The sequence below is a fragment of the Peromyscus leucopus genome, chromosome 4 (assembly GCF_004664715.2).
Source record: "Peromyscus leucopus breed LL Stock chromosome 4, UCI_PerLeu_2.1, whole genome shotgun sequence".
NCBI classification, from domain to species: Eukaryota; Metazoa; Chordata; class Mammalia; order Rodentia; family Cricetidae; genus Peromyscus; species Peromyscus leucopus.
In genome coordinates this window covers 95,872,061-95,899,095 of record NC_051066.1, presented here as the reverse complement: position 1 = coordinate 95,899,095, position 27,035 = coordinate 95,872,061, and the positions used below count along the sequence as shown (strand labels likewise).

The 27,035-nt window shown below is 49.3% G+C and overlaps 1 protein-coding gene across 1 annotated transcript in view; it reads right to left on the bottom strand.

Moving 5' to 3' along the window:
• Positions 1-27,035, bottom strand: part of Mapkbp1 (mitogen-activated protein kinase binding protein 1) — a 54,090-nt gene that overhangs the window by 8,641 nt on the left and 18,414 nt on the right. The window contains 16 exon segments of the mRNA XM_028854393.2: positions 29-104; positions 530-651; positions 786-856; positions 1,166-1,291; positions 1,886-1,977; positions 2,654-2,829; positions 3,037-3,183; positions 3,683-3,872; positions 4,694-4,854; positions 5,161-5,178; positions 5,377-5,559; positions 5,755-5,892; positions 6,255-6,425; positions 7,223-7,280; positions 7,630-7,692; positions 19,692-19,783. Of these exon segments, the coding sequence (XP_028710226.1) occupies positions 29-104; positions 530-651; positions 786-856; positions 1,166-1,291; positions 1,886-1,977; positions 2,654-2,829; positions 3,037-3,183; positions 3,683-3,872; positions 4,694-4,854; positions 5,161-5,178; positions 5,377-5,559; positions 5,755-5,892; positions 6,255-6,425; positions 7,223-7,280; positions 7,630-7,692; positions 19,692-19,783 (1,884 nt within the window).

Here is a 27,035-nt window from a genome sequence, read left to right as displayed (position 1 = left end):
CGCTGTGCTCGGCCCACGGGGCCCTTACCTTAATGAGAGTGCCGTCCTCACCCTGTGACCCTTTAAACAGCTTCTTCTGCTTCCCACTACTGATGTTAAAGATCCTGTAAAGGAAGGCACTTGTTCACACTAGGTGTGAGCATCAGAGTGTTCCGGGAGATCCCTCTCACCACCCAAGGTCTACTCTCTCAGGTAAGGCAAAGTACTTTGTTGCCTCAACGACGCTCAAAAGCCTGGACAAAAGGCCCATGTGGGGACTGAGCTGCATGAAAGAATGTGGTCCAAACGTCTGAGAAGCGGAGGCCAGCAAAATGACCCCGAGAGTAAAGCTACTTGCTGCCAGGCCTGATGACTGAAGTTTGATCTCCAGAGCCCACCCATGTCACAGTAAGAGAGAAACCAGTCCTGAAAACAGCCCTCTGATGTCCACATGCTCCCCGTGGTACATGCACAACCCTTCCCTGCCGCCCCACACAAAATAGATAGATTAAAAATGCATTTTTAAAAAGTCTGAGAAGGGAATGCCCACCGAATATTTCGGTCTTGGCAGCCGATGGCCGTGTACTTCCAGCTAGGCTCCACATCCATGTCATAGAGGGTTGTCTTCCGTACCACGTGGTGCGTCCGAGTAAACTGTACTCCTTCTCCAGACTGCAGTAGGGAGCACGTGGGCAGACCACCAAATGCATCACCAGGTCACAGAGCTTGCTTTGTCTCTCTTCGCCTCTTGTAACCTGAAACCCCATTCCCACCCCTGCCCTGTCAGGGACACCCAGTGGCCTTACCTTCTGTGCCGTTCGGAAGTAAATGCTCTTGTCCGCGCCACAGCTGATCATGCGCACTTGCCCATCACTGGCTATGGGGGACAAGGACCTGGCTGCTTCCATCATCTGAAGGCAGTCTTTCTCCTGCCTTCCCTTATTTCCCCCAATCAAGCCACTCTACATGGTGGACCAATTAAAACAGAAGGCACTGCACTAAGCCTATGCCCTCCTCTTCAGCCCACGCTGTCTGACTCAGAGTCCCTGGACTGAAAGTGTGTGTTCCACCTGTCTTCCACCTAGCCTCACGACTCCCAGGCACTTCCCAGTACTTCCCCCACCAGCAGACCCAGAAGTACAGCAGGTGGTAGGTGGAGGGAGGGGAGCCCCAATCCCCGCCCCACCTGCAAACTTGACCGCAGTGATGGACGATGAGTGCTCGTCCAGTGTCTGCTGTAGACTGTACTCCCGCCCAGCGTCCAGCACATGGATCAGACGGTCCCGGCTCGCTGATGCCAGCAGCTTCAAACCTGGCGTTGGAAGGACACCATTAGCTCACATGAGCAAGCTCTTAACTATGCCCAGTAAAGAGCCCCAAGGGGATGGAGTCTCATATCCCTAAAGCTATATGAACCATGGGACAGGGATAGAGCTACCCTGCGATAGTTTGAAAGAAAATGGCCCCCCAAAGGGAATGGCACTATTAGGAGGTGTGGCTTTGTGGGAGTTTGTGTGGCCTTGTTGGAGGAAGTGTCTCTGTGGGGTTGGGCTTTGAGGTCTCCTTTGCTCAGCTTCACTCAGTGTGACACTCAGGCCACTCCCTATTGTCACCAAGATGTAGGACTCTCAGCTACCTCTCCAGCACCATGTCTGCCTGCACGCTGCCATGTCCCACCATGACGATAACGGACTGAAGCTCTGAATTATAAGCCACTTTGTAAGAGTTGCTGTGGTCATGGTGTCTCTTCACAGCGCTAGAAACCCTGACTAAGACATACTCTCTCTCTTCTTACAATCCTACAAATACAGAATGATCCCAAAGATTACAAGACTCAAGATTATCAGAAGCCAAGATAGGTCTAAGGGACAGGACAGGAGGGGCCTGTGCCAGAGCTCGGCCTTACCTGTGTCTGGCTTAGAGTACTCCAGGCACAGGATCTCAGAATCATGGGCTTCTACCTTTAGCATCTCACTCAGGGACTGCAGTTCATGTACCCTACAAAGATGAGAAACCACTGCAGGCTGCAAGCGGAGGGACCTCCTTCTGTTACACCCTCTCCCCACCTTTAAAAACATACTTTTAAGCTTAAGGAAAATTTGCAAATAGTACAGGTGTTCTGTATTTCCCTTGCCCAGTTCTTCTTAATTAACACGCATAACAACAGCACGTTATCAGAACCAGGGCATTTACTATTAACTAAATATCAAATTCACATGTCACCATTTTTTCCATCCGTCCTTACTTCATCTAGGATCTTACAGAGTCCAAATTTAATTTTCACTCCTCTTTAGTGTCCTGCAGTCCGTGACAGTTTTTCCACCCTTCCTCACCCTTCATGACCTTGACATTTTTGAAGAACACTGACAGTTACTCTGTTGTATGTATCTCATTTGAGTTATATGCAGTTTTTTCAAGAACACCACAGAAACAGTATTATGTCCTTCTTAGGACCCTATATCATGGGCTTCCTCATGCCAATGCAGAGCTGTTAGCTGTGCCCACTCGCTTGAGATGGCTTTTCCTGAGCTCATTCTTTCCCTTCTAGGGAATAAATATTTTGTTCCTGAGGTTTTTGGGGGTAGACAACCCCTCCTAAAGCACTGTCCTTGAGGACTCAACTACCCTAGCCACCATGGGGGTCAATCAGTACCTAGTGCAGAACTAACATTACCTAAGCGTCCCCATGCGGTCTCCTGAAGCTAGATGTTGTCCATTGGGGCTGATACACACAGAACGGATGCCTACTCGGGGATCCATCAGGGTCCCATCAACTTTGTCTCCTCCAGGAAGCTCAGTGTCCAACAGGGCCTGAGTGTTCCCATCCACATAGATGATCTTAATGAGATCCTGGTGGGAAAGGGGAGAAGAGATGGGTAAGGCAGTCGCAGGACAGGTACAAGCACAGAAGAATGCTGGCCAACCCATCAACCCGTGGCTCATGGAGCCCAGCCGAATAAAAGCTGAATGATCGAGACTGGGGGAGCCAGTTCCTGAAACAAGGTCAGAATCTGGGGGCACTCAGCATGAAATGGGGGGCCCAGGCCTCTGGCTCACATTGCTGAGGATGTTCCGGTGCAGGGTAGAGCCATGTACTCCAGAGCTCTCTGTGTTCCACAGGCGGATGGTGTTGTCTGAGGAGCAGGTAATAAAGGAACTGGGGGGCAGACAGGCTTGATTACTGTCCTTTACCTCGGGGTAGACCTGAAGGGGCAGAGGGAAAGAGTTAGGCTTCCATTTGGGGGCAGTTTTGCCTGTTCACCGATATGGAAATGGGAATGAAATCTAAGACAGGGCACTAAGACTTCGCCAGATACCTGAGGCGTAAGGAAACAAGACAGTACTATCATATACACACATAGTGAGAAAAATCCCAAGAACCCAGTGCCCTCTATGTGCCATAGGGTCTCAATTACAACAGTTACATGAATTGGGTCCATCATTGTACAGTTAAGGAATCTGAGGCTTGGTCAAGTTTAGTAACTTGTCCAAGATCCCTGAGCCCAGGATGAGGCAAACCTCAGGCTAGGTAGAGGCACACAAGAAGAAACCTGAGACACACGGGCACTAACATTCAAACTCAAGCCCTAGGGTCCTTAACAGGGAAGCTACTGAAAATAGGGAGGCAGAAACCTAAGACTGGACTTGGTGTTTTCTATTTTCTGTTCTCACAATGGTATTCCAGCAAACCCATCCCACCTACCTCCACACTCCAGACACAGGAGGAATGATACAGAGCTGAGTACACCTTGCCCACTTTCTTGGGGTCCCTCACATCCCAAACATAGATGCTGTGGTCATTGTATACACAAGATAGCCACTGGTTAGCTGGATCAAAGGTCAAGGCAATGGTGTCTGGGTACCTGGCATCAGCCCCTCCAGAGAAGAGGCGACTGTGGGAAAGAGGACAGAAAGTTACAACAAGGAAGGGAAGATGGACAGGACACTGTCTCTAGACGGCAGACTTGGAAGTAGATCTGAGAAGATAAAAGCAGTCCCGAGGGATGCCACCCAGCAGCTGAGCCAACACCAGCTGCTGAGCATGGTGTTTTCCAGAGGAACACAAGTTCACAGACCACCAATATCAGATGAGGCAATTCTGTGGTCACAATGGGACACAAATCTAGATGGTTCTATAAGCGTTTCTGCATAGAAATCAAAACAAGACCATCATAAAAATCACATACACACAAAAAATCTCAGTGGTAGAGCACTTGTTTAACAAGGGAAAACCTGGGTACTATCTCCAGTACCTCAAAATCATCACCGTCGTCATCATCATCATCATCATGAGGGCACGTGCCTAACCATAAAAATGACGAAACATCACCCTTTCCTTTTAGCATGATTGCTGGCTGTGCCTTTACCATAGCACACTTTACCCTCCCAATTAGAGGTTATCAAGGTGTCCAATTGTAAAATTAACCCCATTTCCTTACATCATCCAACTAGAAGACTTCAATCCCTTGAGTCATTCTTAAGAGAACCTAAAACAAGCCCAGATTTTATAACCGCTCTTCCCAAGACCCACTGAGATATTCTGTGGTCCTCTATGGTATTCAGTCTCCTTGGTTCTGACAAATACCCAGGAACCCAAATTTCTTTGTCTACAGAGGTGTTCCAGGTGATCTTTAAACAATGACATGCTCTTCATTCTGTTCCCTGAAGTACTAACTAAAGCCCTGAATGGGATAGTGGGCCCCACATTGCTCACCTGGCCTCAGTGATGCTGGCAATGTCTGTTCCCAGGGCATGGGGTCTGGGTAGGGTGCTCAGGAAGTGCAGGTTGGAGGGATTGAAAAGGCGCACGGTGCCATCGGCACAGCCACAGAAGATGTATTCTTGGCTCACAGAGATGCAGTGGGCCACAGTGGTCTGTGGACAGAGCAGCTCGGGTCAGCGAGGGCCACCCGCCTAGTCAGCCTTGTTTGATCCTTGCCACACCCTCTGCAAGGCCACTTATCAAAGGGGACGGGTCAAGGCAGGGGCAGCCCTCAGTTGTCCAGAGATGCCCTCCCTCAGCAGCATGTGCCCAGAAGGCCTATTGCCCAGCACAGTTGGGAAGTGGGGTGAAAATTGAGGACCCTTCTAGGCATCAGAGGGACCAAGATGCTAAGGTAGGAAAATCCCAGAAAGGAGAAAAACAGCCTGAGGAAGAGAGGAAGGCCTAGGAGCACTTACTGTGAAGCTGTCAGTGTTCTGAGCACAAGAGGAAAGCGGGGAGAGAGATGAGAAAGAACAAGAGGAAGTAGTCATATAGATCACGGGACCAGCCCCGGGTCTCCTGGAGCCCCTCCAGCATGCACAAAGGCCCAGCCCCAAGTCTAGAGCCCCAAGGCCCGCTCTCCCCTAACTTGAGATGTAAGCAGGCCCTGTCCAGGAGCCAGAGTTACTCACTCTCAGCTCCACCCACTTGTCCAGAAGCCTGCGGTCACTGAACTCGCACAGCAGCCCAGACGAGGTGATACAGAAAGTGCTGTCGGCCTTTTTCCCTCGGCCGCAGGCCACGTCGGTGAACAGGTTGTTCCGCAGTTCGCCCAGCAGCCCTGAGCGGCCCAGCAGGGGCACAGTGGCATTCACCTGTGGAGATATGCACTCCATCCATCTCCTCCTGGAAATGAGGTGCTCAGGAGGAGAGGGCAGGCTCAAGCCCCCTGTTCTCTGAGACGACTCCTCAGCCCAGGCAGATCAGGCCCATCCAAAACTCGTGACCGTTAAGCAAGCCAAGGGCAGCTAGCTGGAGCAGTGTCCAGAGGGGCAGAGTCTCAGTCTCACCTTTGAGGTCTTACTGTCATCAAGATACCAGAATTTGATGTGCCTGTTGCCTGCGGTGACAAAGTAGCTGCAGTCTTCAGAAAAGGACACCGCTGTCACCCGACTAGATACTTTGTTGGAGGCCACAACGATGTTTTTCTGGGGGGAAAGTCAAAGGAAGAATCAGAGCTCTGCCCCCCCACCCCCGGGACTAAGAAGGGTTCTGAGGATGAAGAAGAGCTAGCAAGAATTTCTACTTGGAACAAAACCAAACACCTTTCTTTCTAGTATTTACTAAAGGAACTCAACAGTTTAATCCCTCAGGAGTATGGGAAAACACAGGCCAGCCCTCTGGCAGCACCCTTGGCACCCCAGTGACTCTCCTCTACTTCACACAGTTTTCAAGAATGAGACGGAAATCACGGAAGTAAATGAAGTTGCTCAGGTCAGCCGTTTCCTGAATCCCCACTGACACGGGAACCCCACGAGAATGCCAAGGCCACGCCACCCAGCCCACTCACCTTCCAGGCCCACACGTTGACAATCATATCATGCTGGTAACCCACAGACACAATGTACTTGGCACTAGGGGAGAAGGCCACACAAGCCACGCCATACTTATGCTCCTGTAGCTCAGCCACCTGGCTACGTTCAGCCACATCCCAAACCCGCACGGCAGGCATGTGCCCACTCTGTAGGAAAGCAAGAGTGTGAGTGAGAACTATGGGAAGGTATTGGGTAGCCTCCTTGGTCCTTAACCTCCTCAGCTCCGAAACACTGCTCCTCCAATGGGTCTCTGCTCAACAGCAAAGAGCAAGACAAAGACATAGAAGAGGCACAGTAAATATCCGAGGAAACCAGTGCCTAGGATGAGGACCGGCCCAGGCCTCTGGATCCGGCCAATGCTCCCTGAATGACTGACTGGTAAACAGCCAGGCCTACAAATGAGTACTAGCTGTCTACTGCGGCACTGACTGTCTCCTTGTAAGACCAAGGACTGTGTTCCTGGTGTGCCCAGCAGGGGGCATCTGGAGATAAGAAATATTTTAGGGTGGTGATTTTTCAAAATGTGTGTCCTTAACCATCCTACCCTGTTAGAAGCTATAGGGAAGAGGAGGTAAGAGATGGCTTCAGCATTTGACACCAAGCTTGATGATCTGAGTGAGATTTCCATGCCCCCTTATGCACACAAATAAATGAATAAGGTTTTTTGGTTTTTTTTGTTTTTAAGAAAAGCTATCTGGGGAATCCCAGGTTATAGAATCAGACAACTTTGGAGCAGGGGCCCAGCTGTGAGCACTTTAAAAAGCCTTCCCAGTGAATCTGATCACACCAAAGCTTAAGAACAACTATTTAAGACACAGTAGAAGCCGGGGTATCAGTCCAAGAAGCAAGAGTGAATGCCCCCTAACTGTTCACAGGATTGTGGCTTTTGGCTGCGGGCAGGCCACCCATAAGCCACAATATGGTTGCCTTGTTCCTCACTCACCTCTCCAGTGACCAAGTATTTGCCATCAGGGGAGAAGGCCAGGGCAGTAATGGTCTTTCTGCAAGAGACAGGGCAAGCTTGGTTGGACCTAGTCAACTAAGCACCTTCCCCACAAACAGACTCACTCTCTCTCTCTCTCTCTCTCTCTCTCTCTCTCTCTCTCTCTCTCTCTCTCTCCCTCCCTCCCTCCCTCTCTCTCTCTCTCTCTCTCTCTCTCTCTCTCTCTCCCTCCTCCCTCCCTCCCTCCCTCCCTCCCTCCCTCCTTCACAGTTTCCAAATGCAAGACCAAAAGACTCCAGGGTATATGTGACACTTCCCTATCTGGCCTCAGGGCCAAACCAGGTCCTAAGAGCCTCGGATCTCTGGCCAAGGCCTTCTCCCAGCCCCTTGGAGCCATGCCCACATACCTGGAACTGTTGAGGATATGGTGCTGTTTGTGTTTCCGGGGATTGAACAGCACAACCACACACCTGAAAAGACAAGCGAGCCGTTAGGCTTACCTCCCAACCACAGCTCCTTCAAGGGCCCACCTGGGGCTTCTGGTCACCCAGCAGAGGGAATAGGTCAGTCAAGCTCAGAGTTTCTCCACCTATCTCGGCAGCTTCAGGTGGAAAAAGGGGCTCCATGGAAACCCGTTCACCCAGACCCTAAGTACCAGCCCCATCTCTGACCACACCCACAAAGGACAGCAGGGATCCAGGCCTTCCCACAACCTTTGCACATATCCCAGTGAAGGAGTAAAGATGGAAGAAGAAATGTGATTTGAGTAGCTCAGGCCTCAGCTTGCAACCAGTTCTCAGGCTTAGAGCCATGTCTTAATCATTGTTATAGATGGCGTGCCTCCACCTATTGAGTAAGAAAGGACATGGGGCTATGCAAGGCAGGAACTGGAGGAAGGCCTAGTAAACTGGATGTGGAGGGAGCAGAGACAGCTTGAGAGGGCCTTGGGAATGACTTGAGAATGCTACAGAGCTCCCAGCTGAGCTAAAGGACCTCTGAGTTTCAGGGCCTAAGCAGGGCGTTCTGACCACCAGAACAAGGCAAGTGGAGATTCTGGCCCCATTTCAAAAAAAAAAAAAAAGGGTTGGGACAACCTTTCCACCCAGGGGACAAGGCTTCCAGATGGGATCAGATCCAGACTGACTGTCCAGAGGCAGCTCTGGGGGTGGGGGTGGGGAAGCTGCATGGCAGGAATCAGCAGCAACAAGCTAGAGGCTAAGAGCCAGCTAGTGTTCTCAGCAGGCCTTCTGATCTCTTAGCGGAGCAAGGCTGGAGGCTGTACACCAAAGAGCAGACAGAGACGCGGTGGGAAACTAAGCAGAGGTGCACGCCGGTAACAAGTACTCAGCATCTCAGGCTCAATAAACGAATCCAATAGACAGAGCCCACATATTCTCTGGAGACGCTGGGCCTTTGATGGGACCAAACATCCAGAACTTCCAGCTGACCAACAGATTTGAAGTCCCGAGTCTCATCACTGCCAATTCCCTTTACCAGACCTTCCTCAACTGTTTTCCTTCTCCTACCCTCATCTCCACTCTTTCCTGTTCCCTTTTCCCCGTTCCTCTCTCTTTTCACTTCCTACATCAACTCTAATCTCCCAAGTCTCCTTCTAAAGTGCTATGGTCAGGGTTTTAAGTATGACAAAAGCCATGTTCGGGGCATACCTGTCACCCCAGCATTTGGCAGGCTGAAGAATCAAGCTTTGATTTCTTCAAATGTGCAATATATCAAGTTTATGGTGGTCTGATTGACAATGGCCCCCACGGGCTCATACAGAGTGGCACTTTTGGAGGTGTGGCCTCACTGGAGTAGGTGTGGCCTTACTGAAGAAGTATGTCATGGGGATGGATTCTGAGGTTTCAAATGCTCAAGCCAGGCCCAGTGTCTCTCTCTTCCTGCTGCCTGCCGATCCAGTTGTAGAACTCTCCACTACTTCTCCAGCCTGTGCATCTGCCTGTGTGCCGCCATGCTCTCCACCAAGACAATAACGAGGTGAGCCCCAATGAAATGTTTTCCTTTATAAGAGTTTCCATGGTTGTGGTGTCTCTTCACAGCCACAGAAACCCTAACTAAGACAGTTCAAAGATAGACTGGGCTAAAAAGTAAAACTCTGCCTTAAGAACATAAAACATGACAAAACCCAAAATGGCTCTGGAAATTTTGTACTCTATCTGAACAGGTGTATGAAAATATATGTCAGTTACAATTCAATACTATTCAGTGTGTGCAAAATAATATCCTCTAGGCCTGCTATCATCGATTGATAACCCACAGTTTCCTGAACCCTCCTAATCTGCCCTCAGCTGGTCAAGAGACCTCTATAGGCTCAGCTCTAGTAAAGAGAGCTGGCCTGACAGGTTAGGGACCACTGGCTTTCTGACTAGTAACAGACTAACAAGGACAAAGGACTTCCGCTCTCTGAGACAGAACTCTCACTGCAATGGATGACACAGTGCAGCCAACCACACTCCACATGCAGAACAGGTCGGTGTTGGGGCTCTGCCGGTGAGTGTTCCCTTAAGCCTATCAGCCTAGAGCAGCAGGTAGCTTTTAAAGGGCAGTGCGTCAGACTGCTTAAAACACTCCAACCTGGTGTGGTGGCGTACACTTACAATCCCAGCACTTGGGAGGTAGAGGCAGGAGGATCAGAAGTTCAGTCACCCTCAGCTATATAGTGAGTGTGAGATCAGCCTGGGCTATATAAGATCCTGTTAAACAAAACAAAACACCAAAACCTTTCTAGTCACTATGCACAAATTTGAGTCTTCATGGAATACAATTTCTTCTGTTTCCTCCATCTCCTAAGTTCAAGCTCACAGGGGAAAGAGGAAGGAGAGCAGTAGTGTGTGTGAGTGTGTGAGTGTGTGTGTGTGTGAGTGTGTGAGTGTGTGTGAGTGTGTGAGTGTATGTGTGTGTAAGTGTGTGTGTGAGTGTGTGTGTGTGAGTGTGTGAGTGTGTGTGTGTGTGTGAGTGTGTGAGTGTGTGACTGTGTGTGTGTGTGTGTGTGTGTGTGTGTGTGTGTGTGTGTGTGTGTGTGTGTGAGTGTGTGAGTGTGTGAGTGTATGTGTGAGTGTGTGTATGTGTGAGTGTGTGTGTGTGTGTGAGTGTGTGAGTGTGTGTGTGTGTGTGTGTGTTGTGTCAGTGCAGGCAGAATGATGAACGGCTACAGGCAGATGAGCAGACCCCACCCCCTCCCCTCCCTTTGTCTCAGGTAACAGGAAACTTTCAGGCATGGCAGGAATGGAGACACACAGAGCGCAGCCTTTCCTCTAAATGTTTTACTCCTATTTATTCAGACTGGAAACCAAGCCCTCAGAGAGGAAGAGAGCCATAGTGAGCACACGCCTATTTCCCTAGGAAGAGCTGTGCCCATGGGTTATACATGCCCAGCTCACTTAGGTCCTTCCAGTACACAGTTGGGCCTGTTCTCAATACCCCTCGGAACCTCTTTGGTCTTCTTAGTGACCTGTTAGCAAGCACCTCAGTCAGGAGGGAGAGGAGTGTGGGGCACAGCTGGCGTCAGCCACTGGCCTTCACTTCCAACGTCCTTGCCCAGCAGGCTAAGCCCTTGCAGCGATACTCCCTGAAATCATCGACATACGGACTACTGGGTTGGGCTGGCCTAACAGGCTGACTCCTGTAACTTAGAACTTGAGGGCACAGAGAGATTGCTCATCTTCACAGAGGGAGGGTAAGCCCCTTAGGGCCTCAGTTCAGGACACTAGTGCCAGGAAGGGCCAAGCCCTTGACAGTCCCAACCCTGCACAGGCCCAGGCTTGCTCTATTCTCACAGGATCTATCTTCCACCATTCTCCACCTTCCAGAGGCAAGGCCAACTGAACATCAGGATGAGCCATGCGTGGAGCAGCACACACATGAGCAGGCCCAGGTTGTTCAACAAAAAACAATGTCTCTTCACATTTCTTTCAGGCTAAGCAAAATCAGAAGGAACACACGGAGGCATACTGAAGGTCCCTTCACGCATGACTCAAATGCTACCCGGTAATCCTATTATTAAACCTCACTCTTCACAGTCTTTCTCCTCCGCCCCCGCCCCCACCCGTCCCGAGACAGGGTTTCTCTGTGTAGCTTTGCGCCTTTCCTGAAACTCGAACTCACAGGGATCCCACCTGCCTCTGCCTCCTGAGTGCTGGGATTACAGGTGTGTGCCACCACGGCCTGGCAGTAAATAAATCTTTAAGTCACTAATAAACCAGGCATGGGGGTACATGCCTATAATCCCAGCACTCAGGAGGCAAAGGCAGGAAGATCAGAAGTTCAAGGGCTACATAATGAGTTCGAGGCCAATGTGGAATACATGAGAGCTGAAGAAAGGAAGTGAGGAAGGGAGAGAGGAAGAGAGGAAGGGATGAAGAGATAAAAGAGAGAGAGAAGGAAGTTAAGAAAGAAAGAAGGAAGAAAGAAACAAGCATTAAATCATAGTCACAGCCTCCAAACTCTGCTGAAAAGCCTGTCAGACCTATGACCTAGAGCCGCAGGACAGCTCCATGGTTCTCCCATATTACAGCCAGAAGTCACTGGTGCCCCAGGGGAGTCGAGTGGGAGACGATGAAGACCACTGCGGTCAAGACAGACCCATCTGTGAATATCCTGTGTGCCTGGAACTTGCTTCTTTACGAGGTTTCGAAAACCTCCGTCTCCTTATCTGAGAAGCAGGAGTCCCTTAACCAACCAGCACGGCGTTCACACAGGCTTCAGCCTCGCCACAGGGCCATTTCTCTTGGCACCTCTATGAGTTTCCAGAATGGTTGATCTGAGGAGGGCAGACCCACTCTGACTGCAGGTGGCATGAGCCCATGGGCTGAGGTCTAGAACTGAATAAAAAGAGGACAGGAAGCTGAGCATGGATTTCATCTCTCTGCAGTGTGCTCAGCTGCCTCACACCTGGTGCATGGCTTCCCTGCCATGATGGGCTACAGCTTCAAACTGGGTCTAGAAATAAGCTTTCTTGCTGAAGCTGCTCTGTCATGTATTCTGTCAGAGCAACAAGAAGGATAGCTGTTTAGTCACTGTTCTGTTGCTGTGAAGAGACACCATGACCATGGCAACTCTTAAAAAGAAAGCATTTAACTGGGGCTGGCTTACAGTTTCAGAGGCTGAGTCCATTATCATCATTGCAGAGAGCATTGTGGGGGAGTACGGCACTGGGGTGTAGTGGATCGCTGTTCTAGTGATGACCTTGAAGTACATGCCCCTGGGACGTGGCTGCTGGGGTGGGAGGGAGGAGGTTAAGACCTGGGATGCACGTACACAGCTTGCTCTTCATTCCTTCATGGTTTTGGATGCTGGAGACAGACCAGGACAAAGAACAGCGTGTGCCTCGGCCTTCCAGGACCCTGCAATAATTCCTCTGTTCTGTATTGTGAGTTTTCTTTCTCTAATAAATTCCTTTGCCCTTTAAGCAGACTCCGTGGATTGCTAGCAATATCTTTACCCATTATCTGGTGCCCAACACGCTCCCACGTGGGAATGTGGGTGAGCCATTTGAGGCTCTTGACCCATGCAGATCCGGCTCAGACTCCTTGAGCAGCCGGTTGTGACCTGCCACGGCAGCTCAGACCCCTGCTTTCTAATGGTGCAAGTACCTATATCCTGAGCCACAGGCAGAGAGACCGGGCCTCAAAGCCCACTCAACGACACACCTCCTAATCCTTTCAGCCAGTTTCATTCCCTGGTGACTCAGCGCTCAAATATGGGGCCTATGGAAGCCCCTCTTATTCAAACCACCACAGCAGATGACAAAGTAAACTGGGACAAGGGGTTGCTAGGGTGAGACTTCAGTGGTGCCTAAGGTTTGCCTGAGGACTGTGGAAGTGGCTAGAGCTGCAGGCTAGAGAGCCCTGAGTTGCTGTAAGCAGACTTGTTAGACTAACCTGGGGAGTCGGGAAGATCAGAATGCTGAGAGAAATATGGCAGTTGTGGCCTGTTCCTAAGGTTTGAAAGGGGAACAAAGACTGTCTCAGGAACTGGGCTAGAGGCTATTGGTGTTACAATTTGGCAAAGAATCTAGCTTCATTTTGTCCGAATCCTGAGAACTTGAGTGCAGCTGAATTCAAAAGTAACGGACTAATTTGCCTTGCAGAGGACTTTCAAGACAGGACAGTATTCAGGCTGTGTTCGGGTTACTGCTCACTGCTCTGATCCAGGTCTGCTGGGAGAGAGAAAAATAAGTATGGCAGAAAGGTCTAGAAAATGTGTGGTTTGGCAAAGGAACTTGAGAGAGCTTAAAGTTGTGGATACAAACAAAGGATGCAAAGAAAGCGCTGAAATGGTTACAGAATGTCCTGCTGTACCTGGAACGCTAGCAAAGGTACCCTGAGGGCAAGACCTCACCCACTAAAGGTCCACCGTGTAACTGCAAATAATGGCCACCTGGAGAACGTCTCCCCAGGCTAAGCTTCAAGGCAGGCGAGGATTTGCAGCTGCGGTGGGAGCCTGGACAAGCCACACTTCACACCGGAGCCTGGACAAGCCACACTTCACACCAGAGCAGAACCTGGCAGCATGGCTCCTGTGCTGCCGGCTTTGCGGGCATGGAAGAAAAGCTGCCAAGGTGAGTGGGTCATGGAGGCTTTCACCAGGGCAAGCAATGTGCGGCAGGGCTCGGGTGCCTGCAAAGAAGCCCCTAGAGGCCACTGCATGAGCTGGGAAAACGAAGCCTAAATTCCAGTGAAGACCCTAGGATATTGGGGATATCAAGACTAAATGATATCTACCTAGAAAGGTAGCAGACACGGAGTGAAGCTGGCAGAGATAGCTGGAGAGACAGGCGGGCAGCAGAGCTGGGGAGACTTTGGCGTTGGCCAAGCTGTTGGAGCTGAAAGAACTCCACCAGGAGACCCAGATGGTGGGCCTGTACCCGCACGCAGCGCTTGCTATCCGCCCTCCGGGCTTTGGTCTCGCCTGGGGCCTATATTTTCTCTCCTCCCAGGCTTCCCTTTTGCGATGGAATATTTCTTCTGTGCATTTATATTGGAGTATAAAAATTGCTTTTATTGCCAGGCGGTGGTGGCACACACCTATAATCCTGGTACTTGGGAGGCAGAAGCAGGTGGCTCTCTGTGAGCTGGAGGCCAGCCTGGTCTACAGAGTGAGTTCCAGGATAACCAGGGCTATTACACAGAGAAACCCTGTCTTGAAAAACCAAAAAAGAAAAGAGAAAGAAAATTGCTTTTATTTTAAAGGGGCTCATAGTTAAGAGATTGTCTTGAGTCTAACAAGAGACTTTGGACTTTTGAAGAATATTAAAACTGCTAAAGTTAAAGACTATGGAATGTTTGAAGATGGACTAATAAATGTATTTTTGAAATGTGAGATTAAAATGAGACAGGGTGTCACGGTAAAATGTTATTATTTAAAGTGATGTGTTTGAGTGGTAAGATAAGAGGTGGGGTTGTGATACTTTATCTTGTCAACTTGACAGGTTTAGAATCACCATGGTGACAGGTAATGAATGCCTCTTAGCATGTCTATGGGGGTGTTTCCAGAAAGATTTAATTTAGGGGAGGAAGCCTACTCTGAATGTAAATGGCACCATTTCCTGGGCTGAGGCCCTTGACTAAAGGGAGAAAACAAGATCCTGCCAGAACTGTCTCTCTGTGTCTAAGGTGACACAATGTATCCTGCCACCTCACTCCCGCCCCGTCACCATGACTCCCCTCCATTTTGGACTACACCCTCAAATATGAGCCAAAACAAATCCTGAAGTTGTTTTGTCAGGTTTTTATTTTAGCAATAACAAAAGTAACTAATACAGTGTTCTTGGCAATCCTGTGAAGGGTAACAAGGAAAAGACTGTCTAAGAGGTTGCCTTTTGTCACAGGAAGCTCCTATGTATGGCATTCCACAGGATGCTCTCTACAAACTGCAGGCTGCTAGTACCATCCACAAGATGAATTCTAGACAATTCCCCCACATTTTCTTTAATCATTCCAAGAGATAAAGTGGCTAACGCGTGACCTGGCGCACCCTGGTTGCTGTCCTCTTGATATACCTAGGATTCAATGCCTTCCAAACAAGTCCCTCAGGTCAGGCCATGCAATCCATTAATGTCTGTTTATGGGACACTTTACAAACCTCTCCTCAAACACATGTGAAAACCTAGTGGTGAAATGGGTAATGTGTCTGCACAGATCAGAAAAACACAAAAAAAGACTAAGTGTTAACTCCATGACTTACATGGCTAGTGGTATACGTCTGTCAGGGTCATTTCCTCCGCCCAGAGGACTCCAAAGATCTTTCTTTCCTCAACAAGAGGAAATCCATGTGAGCAGGAGGATTTCAAAGCTGGGACATAATGATGCTCCTAAGTCCCCTGCTTCACATCCACTCTAGTTAACCCCCAGCTGACCGGCTCCTAAGTCCCCTGCTTCACATCCACTCTAGTTAACCCCAGCTGACCGGCTCCTAAGTCCCCTGCTTCACATCCCTCTAGTTCCCCCCCCCCTAATCCCCCCCCCTCTTCCCCCCCCCTCTATCCCCTGCTTCACATCCACTCTAGTTAACCCCAGCTGACCGGCTCCTAAGTCCCCTGCTTCACATCCACTCTAGCTAACCCCAGCTGACCGGCTCCTGTAACCAGTCATTCCTCTCTCCCTTCTTCGAGTCTTTGCATCTGACACTCCCTCCGTCTGGGACTCTAACATCAGGTCTCACACACTGCTTTCTCCTTTCAACTACTATCTGTCCAATTACTCCCCACCGAGCCCCGACCACTCAGTTACATTTTTTCCATTTTTTAAATTTACATGTGTGAATATTTGCCTGCATGTGTGCATATGCACCACATACCTACTTGGTACCTATCTGCAGGGGCCAGAAGAGGGCACTGAATCCCCTGGAACCGGAAGTACAGACAGTTCTAAGTCACTATGTGCATGCTAGGAACAAAACCTAGGTCCGACGCAAGAGCAGCAAGCGCTCTTAACCACGAGCCAGCTCGTCAGCCCCCCCAATCTAACACCAGCCTCCTCTTTAGCCCCCGGTCACTCCGCGCTGTCTCTTCCATCATCATCCCCGCCCCATGATTCAGAGGCTTTAGCATTCTCTGATCCTCTCTTGCTCCCTAACTTCTAGAACTCAGTTTAGGAGGAAATTTTGTGACTTTTTATAATGCTGGGATCTCAGCATAAATTCCAATACGGGCACACTCAGGAAAGAGTTTCCCTCTTCCTCCACTAAAAAACTAAGAAGCTTCCTCTTCCTAGTATGAAGGAAGTCCAGTCTCTGCAGTTACTACAGTGCAGGCTATGCTGGCAGTGGGGCCCACGCGGCCAACCAACCCAAGGAGTCAAAGAACTATGAAGCCAGCGGGGGGGGGGGGGGTCCAACCAAACCAGCTCCCTCAAAGAGACCGCAGGAGAACTACACTGGCATCCGAAGTAGGGTATGTGATGGTTAATACTGATTGTCAGTTGGACAGGATATAATCACAATCTATAGGAGACAAGATCTATAATCATGTAGGAGACAAAACTCTGTGCAAGTCTGCAAGGACTGGGTAAACCGGGTTAGTTCACGTTGTCAGACCCATCTAACTGTGGGCAGTGCCAATCTGTGGGCTGGGGATCAAACAAATGGAGAAGGCAAGCTGGGCACTGGCACTCCTCTCTGCCCGACTCTGGCTGCACTGTGACCGGCGACCTTGTGCTCTCGCTGCCATGCTTTAAGAAGGAGGGAGGGTTTGTTTTAGCTCATAGTCTGCGGGTACCCCTAAGCTGTGCTTGTGACTTATTTTGTCGTGGCAAGGAGAAAGGTGATAACACAGGAAGCTTCCAGTATGACGGGCGAGCGGCGGGCTTCCTGTGGGACAGTCAGTAAGTGAAAGCTCTGGAGAGGGGAAGCAGGAACCACTAAAACTGAGGGGTCTTGGCCCGGAGACACCATATTCACTCAAATCCCACCACCTCTGCCTGATACACGCTGCCCACCGCCGCCCCCTCCCCCTTCCCCGGGCTGTTTCATTTCCTCTCAGAAACGTTTGTTTTGGTTTGGTAGTTGCTGCTAGGCCTCTGGGAGGATTCTGAGTTTTGTTTCTCTTCTTGTTTCTAGGATACCTGCGCTGGCTCCTAGAGCAGCAGGAACAAGTGTGGGGGCTGAGGGTGGGGCCTGGCAAAGGAGGGGGGTCTGCCTGCACTCACGTAGACTTTGGTTCCCATGGACACTAAGAGCACAGCAGTGAGTACCACCACCACCACCGCCACCACCACCACTGAGAACCAAAGCTGAAGCCGCCGTTGGCAAAGAGAGAAACCAAAATTCTAAGAAATGTACAGGTCAGAGAACAGTTTGGGAGTTTTGCCTAGGATTAGCCAAAGCCAAGCACACTCAGGAAACCTCCTGAGAGGCACCATACCCGGCCCAGGAGGAGGGCTGCCTGTGTTTATAAAGATAAACACACAGTCCGAAGCTCCAGGCCTGGCATCCAAGGGTAGAAGGGGGCAGAGTTCCACATTTCCCAAGGCCTTGACGCAGGGCTCAGCATACTAGAGGCAGCACCCCAAGTTTTCCTGCATAGACTCTATCTAGTCTCAGCCCCACTTCCAACAAGAAGGGACCTGGTTTTCCCTGGCAGGGCAGGCAGAGAATGAGTGGAATTCCCCTGGGGCAGGCAGCCTAGGTTATTTAGCGGCAGGCCTTTCATCAAGTCACCTGGGGGAGGGGTGTCCAGTCTTTGCCAGGCTAAGCCATTGCAGCAACCACAGGGTCCTGACTACAGACACTAAACACCACAGGACCCCTTGGGAGAGACATCCAACTCAGAACCCAGAGGCTGCAGTCTTCCTGCCGCAGACTGACCTGTCCATAAACTCTAATGGCAGGCAGGCAGTTTGGAGAAAAAGCACATAGTCTGCTCTTTTCCTACTCTGCGCCACTGAAGAGTCAGCGCTCTCTGGTCAGGCTACTTGGACTTGAACCCCAATACTGACAATACGATTCTGAACAAACTGCTTCACCCTGAATCTCAGTTTCTTCCCCTGAACGATGGAGTCGATAACATACCAACCTCAAGCTCCTATGCTCAGGTGCTCCTCCTGCCTCAGTCTCTCGGTTCTTAGTACCACACAGCAGTGCACCCTATTAGATGGAGTTTCTGGTCTACAGTTGTCTGTGGTGGTGGCTGCAAAGCTCTAGAAAGTTACTCACATCCATTGAGTTGGATCTTTATTTTGCTAGGAATCAGAACAAAGGCCTTGAGAACAGGCAAGCCCTCTGCCAGTGAGCTCTATCCCAGCCCCGAGTTACACATTTTAAACGCTTGGTGTCACATCACAACAGAGCCATTAAAAATGAGAAGATAGTGTTAAAAATGGTGCTGGGGTGGGCCAATGGCGCAGTGGGCAATGAATCTGTCTATGGATCCGAAGATGGTGCTGATGTGGCTGGAGAGATGCTCAGCAGTTCGGAGCACTGGCTGCCCTTCCGGGGACCAGGATTTGGTTCCTAGCACCACATGGTGGCTCACAACTGCCTGTAATTCCAGTCCCAGGGCACCCGATGTCCTCTTCTGGCCTCCATGGCCACGGGGCACACACATGGTTCACAGAGTGTAGGCAGAACACTCATACACATAAAATAAAAACAGTTTTTAACAAAGATGATGTTGGGAACCCCGTATAAGAAAAGTCCATATCTGCATGTGTGGATAGGAAGGATTGGTAAGATGCCCAAATACCAGTCAGTCCCGGCACAGCAAGGACAACACCCAATCAAAGAGTTCTCACTTAGACTGCATTTTCTTCACAGAAATGACATCAAAACATTAACATAGATATATCTCTCAGAAGATTCCAGAAACCTACTGTCCTCTTCAACTGCTTTAGCATAATTGTAATTGACATTCTTCTCCTGAGGCTAAGGGATGTCACAGAAAAGAGGGTGGAAAGACCGGAGGAGCCTGAGGCAGCGGATGACTTCAAGGAAACTGGTTTCTGGATACAACATGGCAACTGTACATGTGAACTCACCACAGCTGTGGCTGCATTCACAAGATCTGAGTAAGTTCAAGCCAGACAAAATCCTACCACGACAGGGTGCGGAGGGGCGGAAGTGGTGAGGTGGGTTCAAAGTCCCACTCCTAAGCGAGGACAGGACCTATCGGCCCTTGACAGCTGCTGGGGGAGGAAGAATCCATTTTCTCTAACAGTGTAACCGTCTGGTAGGTCGACCACATCCAAAGACAGGCCCCACGCCCAAGAGCTTAGGCAATACAAATGTGACTTCATGGGTCTTTAAAGAGGGAGATGGAGGAGACAGAGAAGGAAAGGGCGCGGGAGGAAAAGGGGCGGGCACAAAGTTGGATGGATAAGAAAGTGGAGTGGACCTGGGAGTAGTAGGGGGAAGGGGGTGAATATGATCAAAGTATATTATATGAAATTCTCAAAGGATTAATAAAATGTTACAAAAAAAAAGCTTTCATGCAACAAGATCTTTGAAAAGCACTTACCCAGCGGGGTAGGCAACTAACCCTGACCGGGGGTCACAAGCAAGTCCTCTGCCTCCAGATACTGTTATTCCCAGCACCTTCTCCAAGGTCACCTGTTAGAGGCAAACAGAGAAGTGACCTGTTATAGACACAGCAGGGCCGAGGGAGGTGGTAAGAGCATCTCCAACACCTCTGCAGCACTGGGCTCTGACCACAACCTTAACTTCAGGAAAATGAGCCCAGGACTTCTTCAGACTCTGGTCCGACCCAAAGCCTCCTGATCAGATGAGAAAGTCCAGCAGTGACTATCACCTGCACTTAACAGACTCCACGTGTGGTTGCCGTGGGACAGAACATGAAAGGGTTAAAGTACAGGTTCCCGACCAAAGAGGACCGAGCATTCTCTCAATGCAAGAAGATACTAAGGCTAAGCTAGAAACTGGGCTCTGGGGTCTATGGGATTCACGTGAGGTCAATGACCTTCAAGCCTTTGCAGGCCACTGTGCTCTATCTACCAACAGTCAGAAGAATGTTAGGTATCAATTAGGTAACTCGGACATCCTTGATCTTTGCATCCCATCACGTGCTCGCCTTCCATCAGAGGACTCCACCTCTTCACGTCTGCCAATTCACACAGTCTAAGAGTCTAGGAAGCCAAAGCAGGGCTTAATGCTGTGTTGTGCGAATCACAGATGCTCAGGGCACTCTGATTATTGTTATTAAGCCACAACTCCCACAGAGATGAAAGGGAAGCCTGTGTAAGATGCTGGGAGCGTCTGAGAAGACATGACACACGAGATATTCACCACCTCCATCAATGGTACTGCTGTCCCACGTTGTCTGCAGGCCACAGGACCCCCCACTAGACGGACCTCAAATTAATTCATCGGGCTTCCTGTGGATGCAGTCATGTGAGGTCACACTGCCCTATAACCTCATCGTCATCACTCCATGGCACTCTGTCACACAGTTTTTCTGGTTACTCCAGATCCAGTCCCCTCCAGGGCTGTCTGTGCTTCCTGCATGAGCCTTCCCTCAGGGATGGCCTTGTTCTTCCTGACTTGCAGAAAGGCCACGTAAACAGAGTGTGCTCTTCCGTGAAAACTCGGCCCTGGAGAGCCCTAGGGCAAGCCAGAGTCCACTGTGACAAGCCAGTTTCTACAGCAGGGAGGCCCAGAATCAACTGGAACAGTTTCTGGATACACTTTTTTTTTTTTTTTTTTTACTGGCCTAAAGAGAGGAATTGTTAAAAGCACTTTTAGAGATCATGTTTAGATTCTTAACTCCAGAGGTCCTCTGACCACACACATTCACTGTGGCAATATGTGCACACACAATTAATAAACATAACAACAACACAACTGAACTCTTACCTCAAAAAGGCCATTTTATTTTTAATTAGGTGGGAAAGAAATGCCCTGTGGTTGATAAAGACTAAAATAAGTCTCCCAAGGTAGTACAGTTAAAACCTGTAGTCCAGTACAGTCCAGTACAAAAGGCTGGGTTCAATCCCCAGCAACTGAAAAATAAAACAAAATAGGGGAAAAAATCTGAAAGAATGCACAGGTATAATTACACATCTGTAATTTCAACACTTGGGAAGCTGAGACAGGAGGATTACTATGAGTTTGGGGCCAGCCGGAGATATAGAGTGAGTTCTAGGCCAGCCTGGGCTAATGAGCTATCTCAAAAAACAAAAAACAAAGCCAGGCGGCGGCGGCGCACACCTTTAATCCCAGCACTTGGCAGGCAGAGGCAGGCAGATCTCTGTGAGTTCGAGGCCGGCCTGATCTACAGAGCCAGTTTCAGGACAGGCTCCAAAAATTCACAGAGAAACCTTGTCTCGAGAAAAAAAAAAAAAAGCAAACAAACAAACAAAAACCAGGCAAACAAAATTCTCTCAGAGAGTTCTCTAAGAGTCATTAAGGCTTCTTAGGGATATAGGTGAAGAATTCCAGCAGGTGTTTACTCACCGGCAGCTGTGGTTCAGTTACAGTACATCATCAGCCCAAGCCCCCAACTGTTCACTTAGCCATGGGCCCAGCTGAGGTACTACACCTAACACGACAGAAGCTAAAGTTAGCCTGCCTATGCTAGACATTCTGGAGAGTGAGTCTGAATTCCTCCTTCCATTCTTTTCCTCCGTCTATCGACTCACTGGCTCCAGTCACCAGGTACTGACTGCAGAGCACAAACTCACCCTAGGGGTCTACAGCTTTAGCATCCCAGATCAGGCTCTTGGCACTGTGCCTTTAATTATCCCAGAGGAAGGGGTGTTCTGCAACCTTCCTATTGGACTCTCTGCCTAAGACAGAGTGGAAAAAGAGGAGCCGAAAGCCACAATGTCCCACATGGAATGCAGAGGTCATGGAACCAAGTACAGGTCTACACCTCCAATTCTCTTCAAACTAATATAATTTGAAGCAAATCCTTTCGATTCAAAAGTGTACAATCCCTTACCTCCCTATGGTTCAGTGTTGGTCCCAAAGAATCAGACCAAGCCTGCTGGTTCTCAGCTGCCCTTCCCTCTCATAGGAATGTGAGTAGGTGTTGTGTGGGTAGAGAATCCAGTTCTATAGAGAATCTTGAAGCTAGTTTGCAATTTTCAACAAGATAAAGCAAAAAGATTCAGTTTATGCAGACTCTAAGACAAGTTTTCATAGTAAAAAAAGAGAAACATTTTTCCCTATGATCCATTCATAGTAAGAAACACAGTGACCCACTGTGTACATACATGTATGTGTGTAGGTAAACAAAACTGAAGTACAACTTTCATAAAGCAATATTTAATTATGGTATATTAATGTACTTTATATACACTCTAGTATATCCTTTTAATTTGATCATGTCCACTTTATCAACTCCATGACCGACACATGGGTTGGAAGATTAAGTTTGGGAAGCCTGCCACGTACCACTTTTTCCCGCCAGGCCTAGGGAACAGGCTAACCACTGAAATCTTTCTATTCTGTCACTTTCCTCTCAGGGCTCTGCACAGAGGAGCATACTTCCTGGCTAGGAATCCCACAAGCAGGAGTTTGCCTGGGCTGAAATCTTGGCTCATTTTCAAAGGGTTTCCGGGTTTGGGTTTTTCTGGCATTCTAAAGTAGTCATCTAAGGGAGGGGAAGCAGTTTCCTGTGGCTCTCTGAAGGGAGGAGCAGAGGAAAACATTCAGGGGCATCAGCTGGTTTTTATTTTATGTTCTTAATTCAAACCAGCTTCCTGTTTGCAGGGAGGTTTGGGGCTAAGCTCCTCTCTCAAAGGATCGGAGAATCTCCCGTTCTTTTGAAGCCTGCGACAGCCAGGCTCGCTCCGCAGGACTCCAACACAAAGGACTGGGAAAGGACTCTCCCCGTTGATAACGATTCGCCTTCTCCTCTCTTCAAAGAGGCAGCAGAGCTTCCTTCCGCCTGCTCTACAGAGTGCAGGTAGGTAGGCCTGGACACCATCGCCTAACGCACCAGAGTGCCATCAGTGGTGTGTGGCGGTGGACCCACACCAGCTCATCAACACTGATAGGCACAGCTTTTCCAGCCAGTAACAGCACTGGGAGTCTTAGGCCTCTCAATGGTGGGAGTACTTCACCATGGCAATCAGCCTAGGATTCACCCCCATTCTCAGGGACCCTGCAGTCTAAACCAGTGCCCCACTGAGTTCCAGTGACTATCATCTTTCAGCTAGATATGACTGTACCTCCCAAATGTTCTCCTAGCTTCAGGCCTTGCCTGCTTCAGTCTTTTCTCAAAATGGCAGATCAGAGTGATTCTTTTTTTTTTTTTTTCCCCCGAGACAGGGTTTCTCTGTGTAGCTTTGCGCCTTTCCTGGGACTCACTTGGTAGTCCAGGCTGGCCTCGAACTCACAGAGATCCGCCTGCCTCTGCCTCCCGAGTGCTGGGATTAAAGGCGTGCATCACCCAGCCAGAGTGATTCTTTTAAACATAAATGAGACCATATCATTATTCAAATCCTCCCAATGACTCCTATTTCCCTTAAAGTTCAAATTCAAACACTTGGACTTAAACTTAGAAAGTCCTAAATCACTCAGCCTCTGGCTTTTTCTCTAAGATCATTTCCTATACTCTCCGCTCCCTCTACCCCAGCCACCTCAGACTCCACAAGCACCGTAAGCAGACTCTAGTGTACTCCTTCACGTCTGCTATTCCTTGGACTCAACAGCTCTTCCCTTAGCTATTCTGAAGGCCTGAGTAGATCTGAGAATGATCTACTCAGGCCTTTGCTCAGAGGCTGTCTCCTCCGCAAGGGCTTTGCAGATTTGAGGTCATTGTTTCTGGTCTCTCCTCAGCTTCACTTCCACATAACATACACAGACAGGTAAGACAACCACCTCAGCTCTGCCCAGGTGCTTCCTCATCACACAGGAGCCCTCAAGGACAGGGTTTAGATTTCCATCACTTATTCATGTATCCTAAGCACTTAAAAAACTAATTTATTTTTATGTGTATGAATGTTTGCATGCATGTATGTATGTGTAAAACACACATGCCTGGTGCCTGAGGAGATCAGAAGAGGGCATCAGATCCCCTGGAACTGGAGTTCCAGACAAGTGTGAACTTCCATGTGGGTGCTGGGAACTGAACCTAGGTCCTCTACAAGAGCAGCAAGTGTTCTTCATCACTGAGCCATCTCTCCATCTCCATCTGCAGCACTAAACCACACCTCCCACCTAAGAGGCACTTGAGAGTGAAGCTACTCCTACTGTAGTGCCGGACTGCAGGCCATCAGCTGCCTGCTAAACTCACATCTACTCCTACTGTAGTGCCAGACTGCAGGGCATCAGCTGCCTGCTAAACTCACATCTACTCCTACTGTACTGCCAGACTGCAGGCCATCAGCTGCCTGCTAAACTCACATCTCTCTACTTGTTGATTAAGAGGAGCCCTCAGACCTCATAAGAGACCTTTCATTGTGCAATGGATGGTGATTAACTCAGAACTAGCCAGGCGGTGGTGGTGCACTCCTTTAATCCCAGCAGGAGACAGAGACAGGTGGATCTCTGGGAGTTGGAGGCCAGCCTGGTCTCATAGAGAGTCCCAGGACAGCATAGAAAGATGCTGTCTCAAGGAAAAAAAGAAAAAGAAAGAAAGAAACTCATAACTAGTCAAAGTACAGACAAAAAACAGTAGAGTTCGCCGGGCGGTGGTGGCGCACGCCTTTAATCCCAGCACTCGGGAGGCAGAGGCAGGCGGATCTTTGTGAGTTCGAGGCCAGCCTGGTCTACAGCGCGAGATCCAGGAAACGCGCAAAGTTACACAGAGAAACCCTGTCTCGAAAAAAAACAAAACAAAAAAAAAAAACATACAACAACAACAAAAAAAACAGTAGAGTTCTCAGCTACAAATGGTACCCCTAATATCACACACACTGGCCAAGACTAAGGGACCATCCTGAAAGGAGGCGCAAAGATTTTAAGAGCCAAAGGCTGGGAAAGATCAGAGCAAAACAAGGCTTTCTGGACACAACAAACGACTGTGCATGAGCTCGGAGCAGCTGTGGTGCCTACACAAGACCTGCCAAGATCAAGCCAGGCGACATTCTAGCATGTGGGAAGAGGAGCTATTGATGATTAATGGCTTCTGTGGGAGGGAATTTCAGGGTTGTGGGTTTTTTTGTTTGTTTGTTGTTGTTAAGATAGAGTCTCTCTACAGAGCCTTGGCTGTCCTGGAACTTACAATGTAGATCAGGCTAGCCTCACATTTAGAGATGCCTGCCTCTGCCTCCTGAGAATCAGTTTTCTTTAAGGGAGGTTTACCACATTTCAGTGGGTGGCCCCATACCCGTAAGTATGTGGGCAGCACAAAAATGACTGTGGATTATCAAATAAAGGGGGCATGGAGAAATGGAGGATATATCTTCGAAGAGTCAGAGAGAGGACCAGGAGGGGAGTGAATAAAGGAAAAAAAAAAAAAGAGGCACTTGCTAGATTTGATGAATTGTGGCCATCTGGCAGAGGTTTCAGGAACAGCAAAGGCTCAGTCATGAAAAAGCCCAGAAAAATCAGGGTATTTCAGTTACTAAAGGTTCTACTCTAAAACTGGCTGTGCTCCACAGTTTTTTGTTTTGTTTGGTTTTTCTGCCCCAACCAAATTCCCCTCCCCCATTCACTGCACTCTCCTCCACTGTTTCTCTTCAGATACAGGCAGGTATCCCACGGTTATCAGCCAGCCATGGTGTATCAAGTTACAGTGAGACCAGCACCTCCTCTTCTATTAAGGTTGGTGAGGCAATCCAGTAGGCGGAATGGGTCCCCAAAGCAGGCAACACAGTCAGAGACAGCCCCTGCTCTCAGTTAGGAGTCTCACATGAAGACTAAGTTACACAACTGTCACATATAGACAGAGGGTCTAGGTCAGTCCCATACAGGCTCCCTGGTTGTTGGTTCAGTCTCTGTGAGCCCAGGGTAGTTAGTTCTATGGGTTTTCTTATGTTTTTGTTTTATTTTATGTCAACTTAACAAGCAAGAATTATCTGGGAAGAGGAAGCTCAATTGAGGAAATGCTTCCATCTGATTGTCTGTAGGCAAGCCTGTTGGGCATTTCTTGATCAGTGACTGACGTAGAAGGGCCCGGCCCACTGTGGGTGGTGCCATCCCTAGGCAGGTGGTCCTATGTGGTATAGAAAGCAAACTGAGCAAGCCAGTAAGTGGAGCTCCTCTATGGCCTCTGCTTCAGCTCCTGCCTCTGAGTTCTTGTCCTAACCTCCCTCAATGATGAACTACAACTGAAAGTGAAGTAAACCCAAGCCCGCTGGGGAGAGGGCTTAGTGAATAAAAGAATGTGCTGCTGAGCCTAACAACGTGAGTTTGACCCTGAGACCCACCAACTGCATCTGAGTAAATCCACTGCTCTAGAGACATCCTCCCCACAGAAGCAAAGACTCAAGAACAGAGCACCCACTGTATACCCTGCCATGGTCTCCATATCCACAATGCCGTCGAAGGCCGGAAGGGCACCATGTAAGAGCCTGAGGCAGCTCTTGCTTCGGCAGGTGGAGCGTGTTGAAATGGAGAGAGCCTTCCTTTCCCAGCCCGAAACCGGTGTCATCTTTCCACTGAAGCCACGCTCCTGGAGGGCAGGGTTCTGCAGTAGCCGACACACCCACCACTCCCAGTGTGAACTAGACATATCATATCCTCAAGAGAGAAGGAAGTAGGCAACCATTTCCCTCACTCTAATAAGATAAAGGGGTAACTTTGTAAAAGCTTATGAGAGAGACAGAGACAGAGAGAAAGACAGAGACAGCGAGACAGAGAGATAGAGGAAGAGAGAACGAATAAAGCCTTGTGTTTAGGTGCCCTTCCGGCTCTGGTTAAGAGTGTGGGGGACACGTGGATCAGAGGTGTAAGG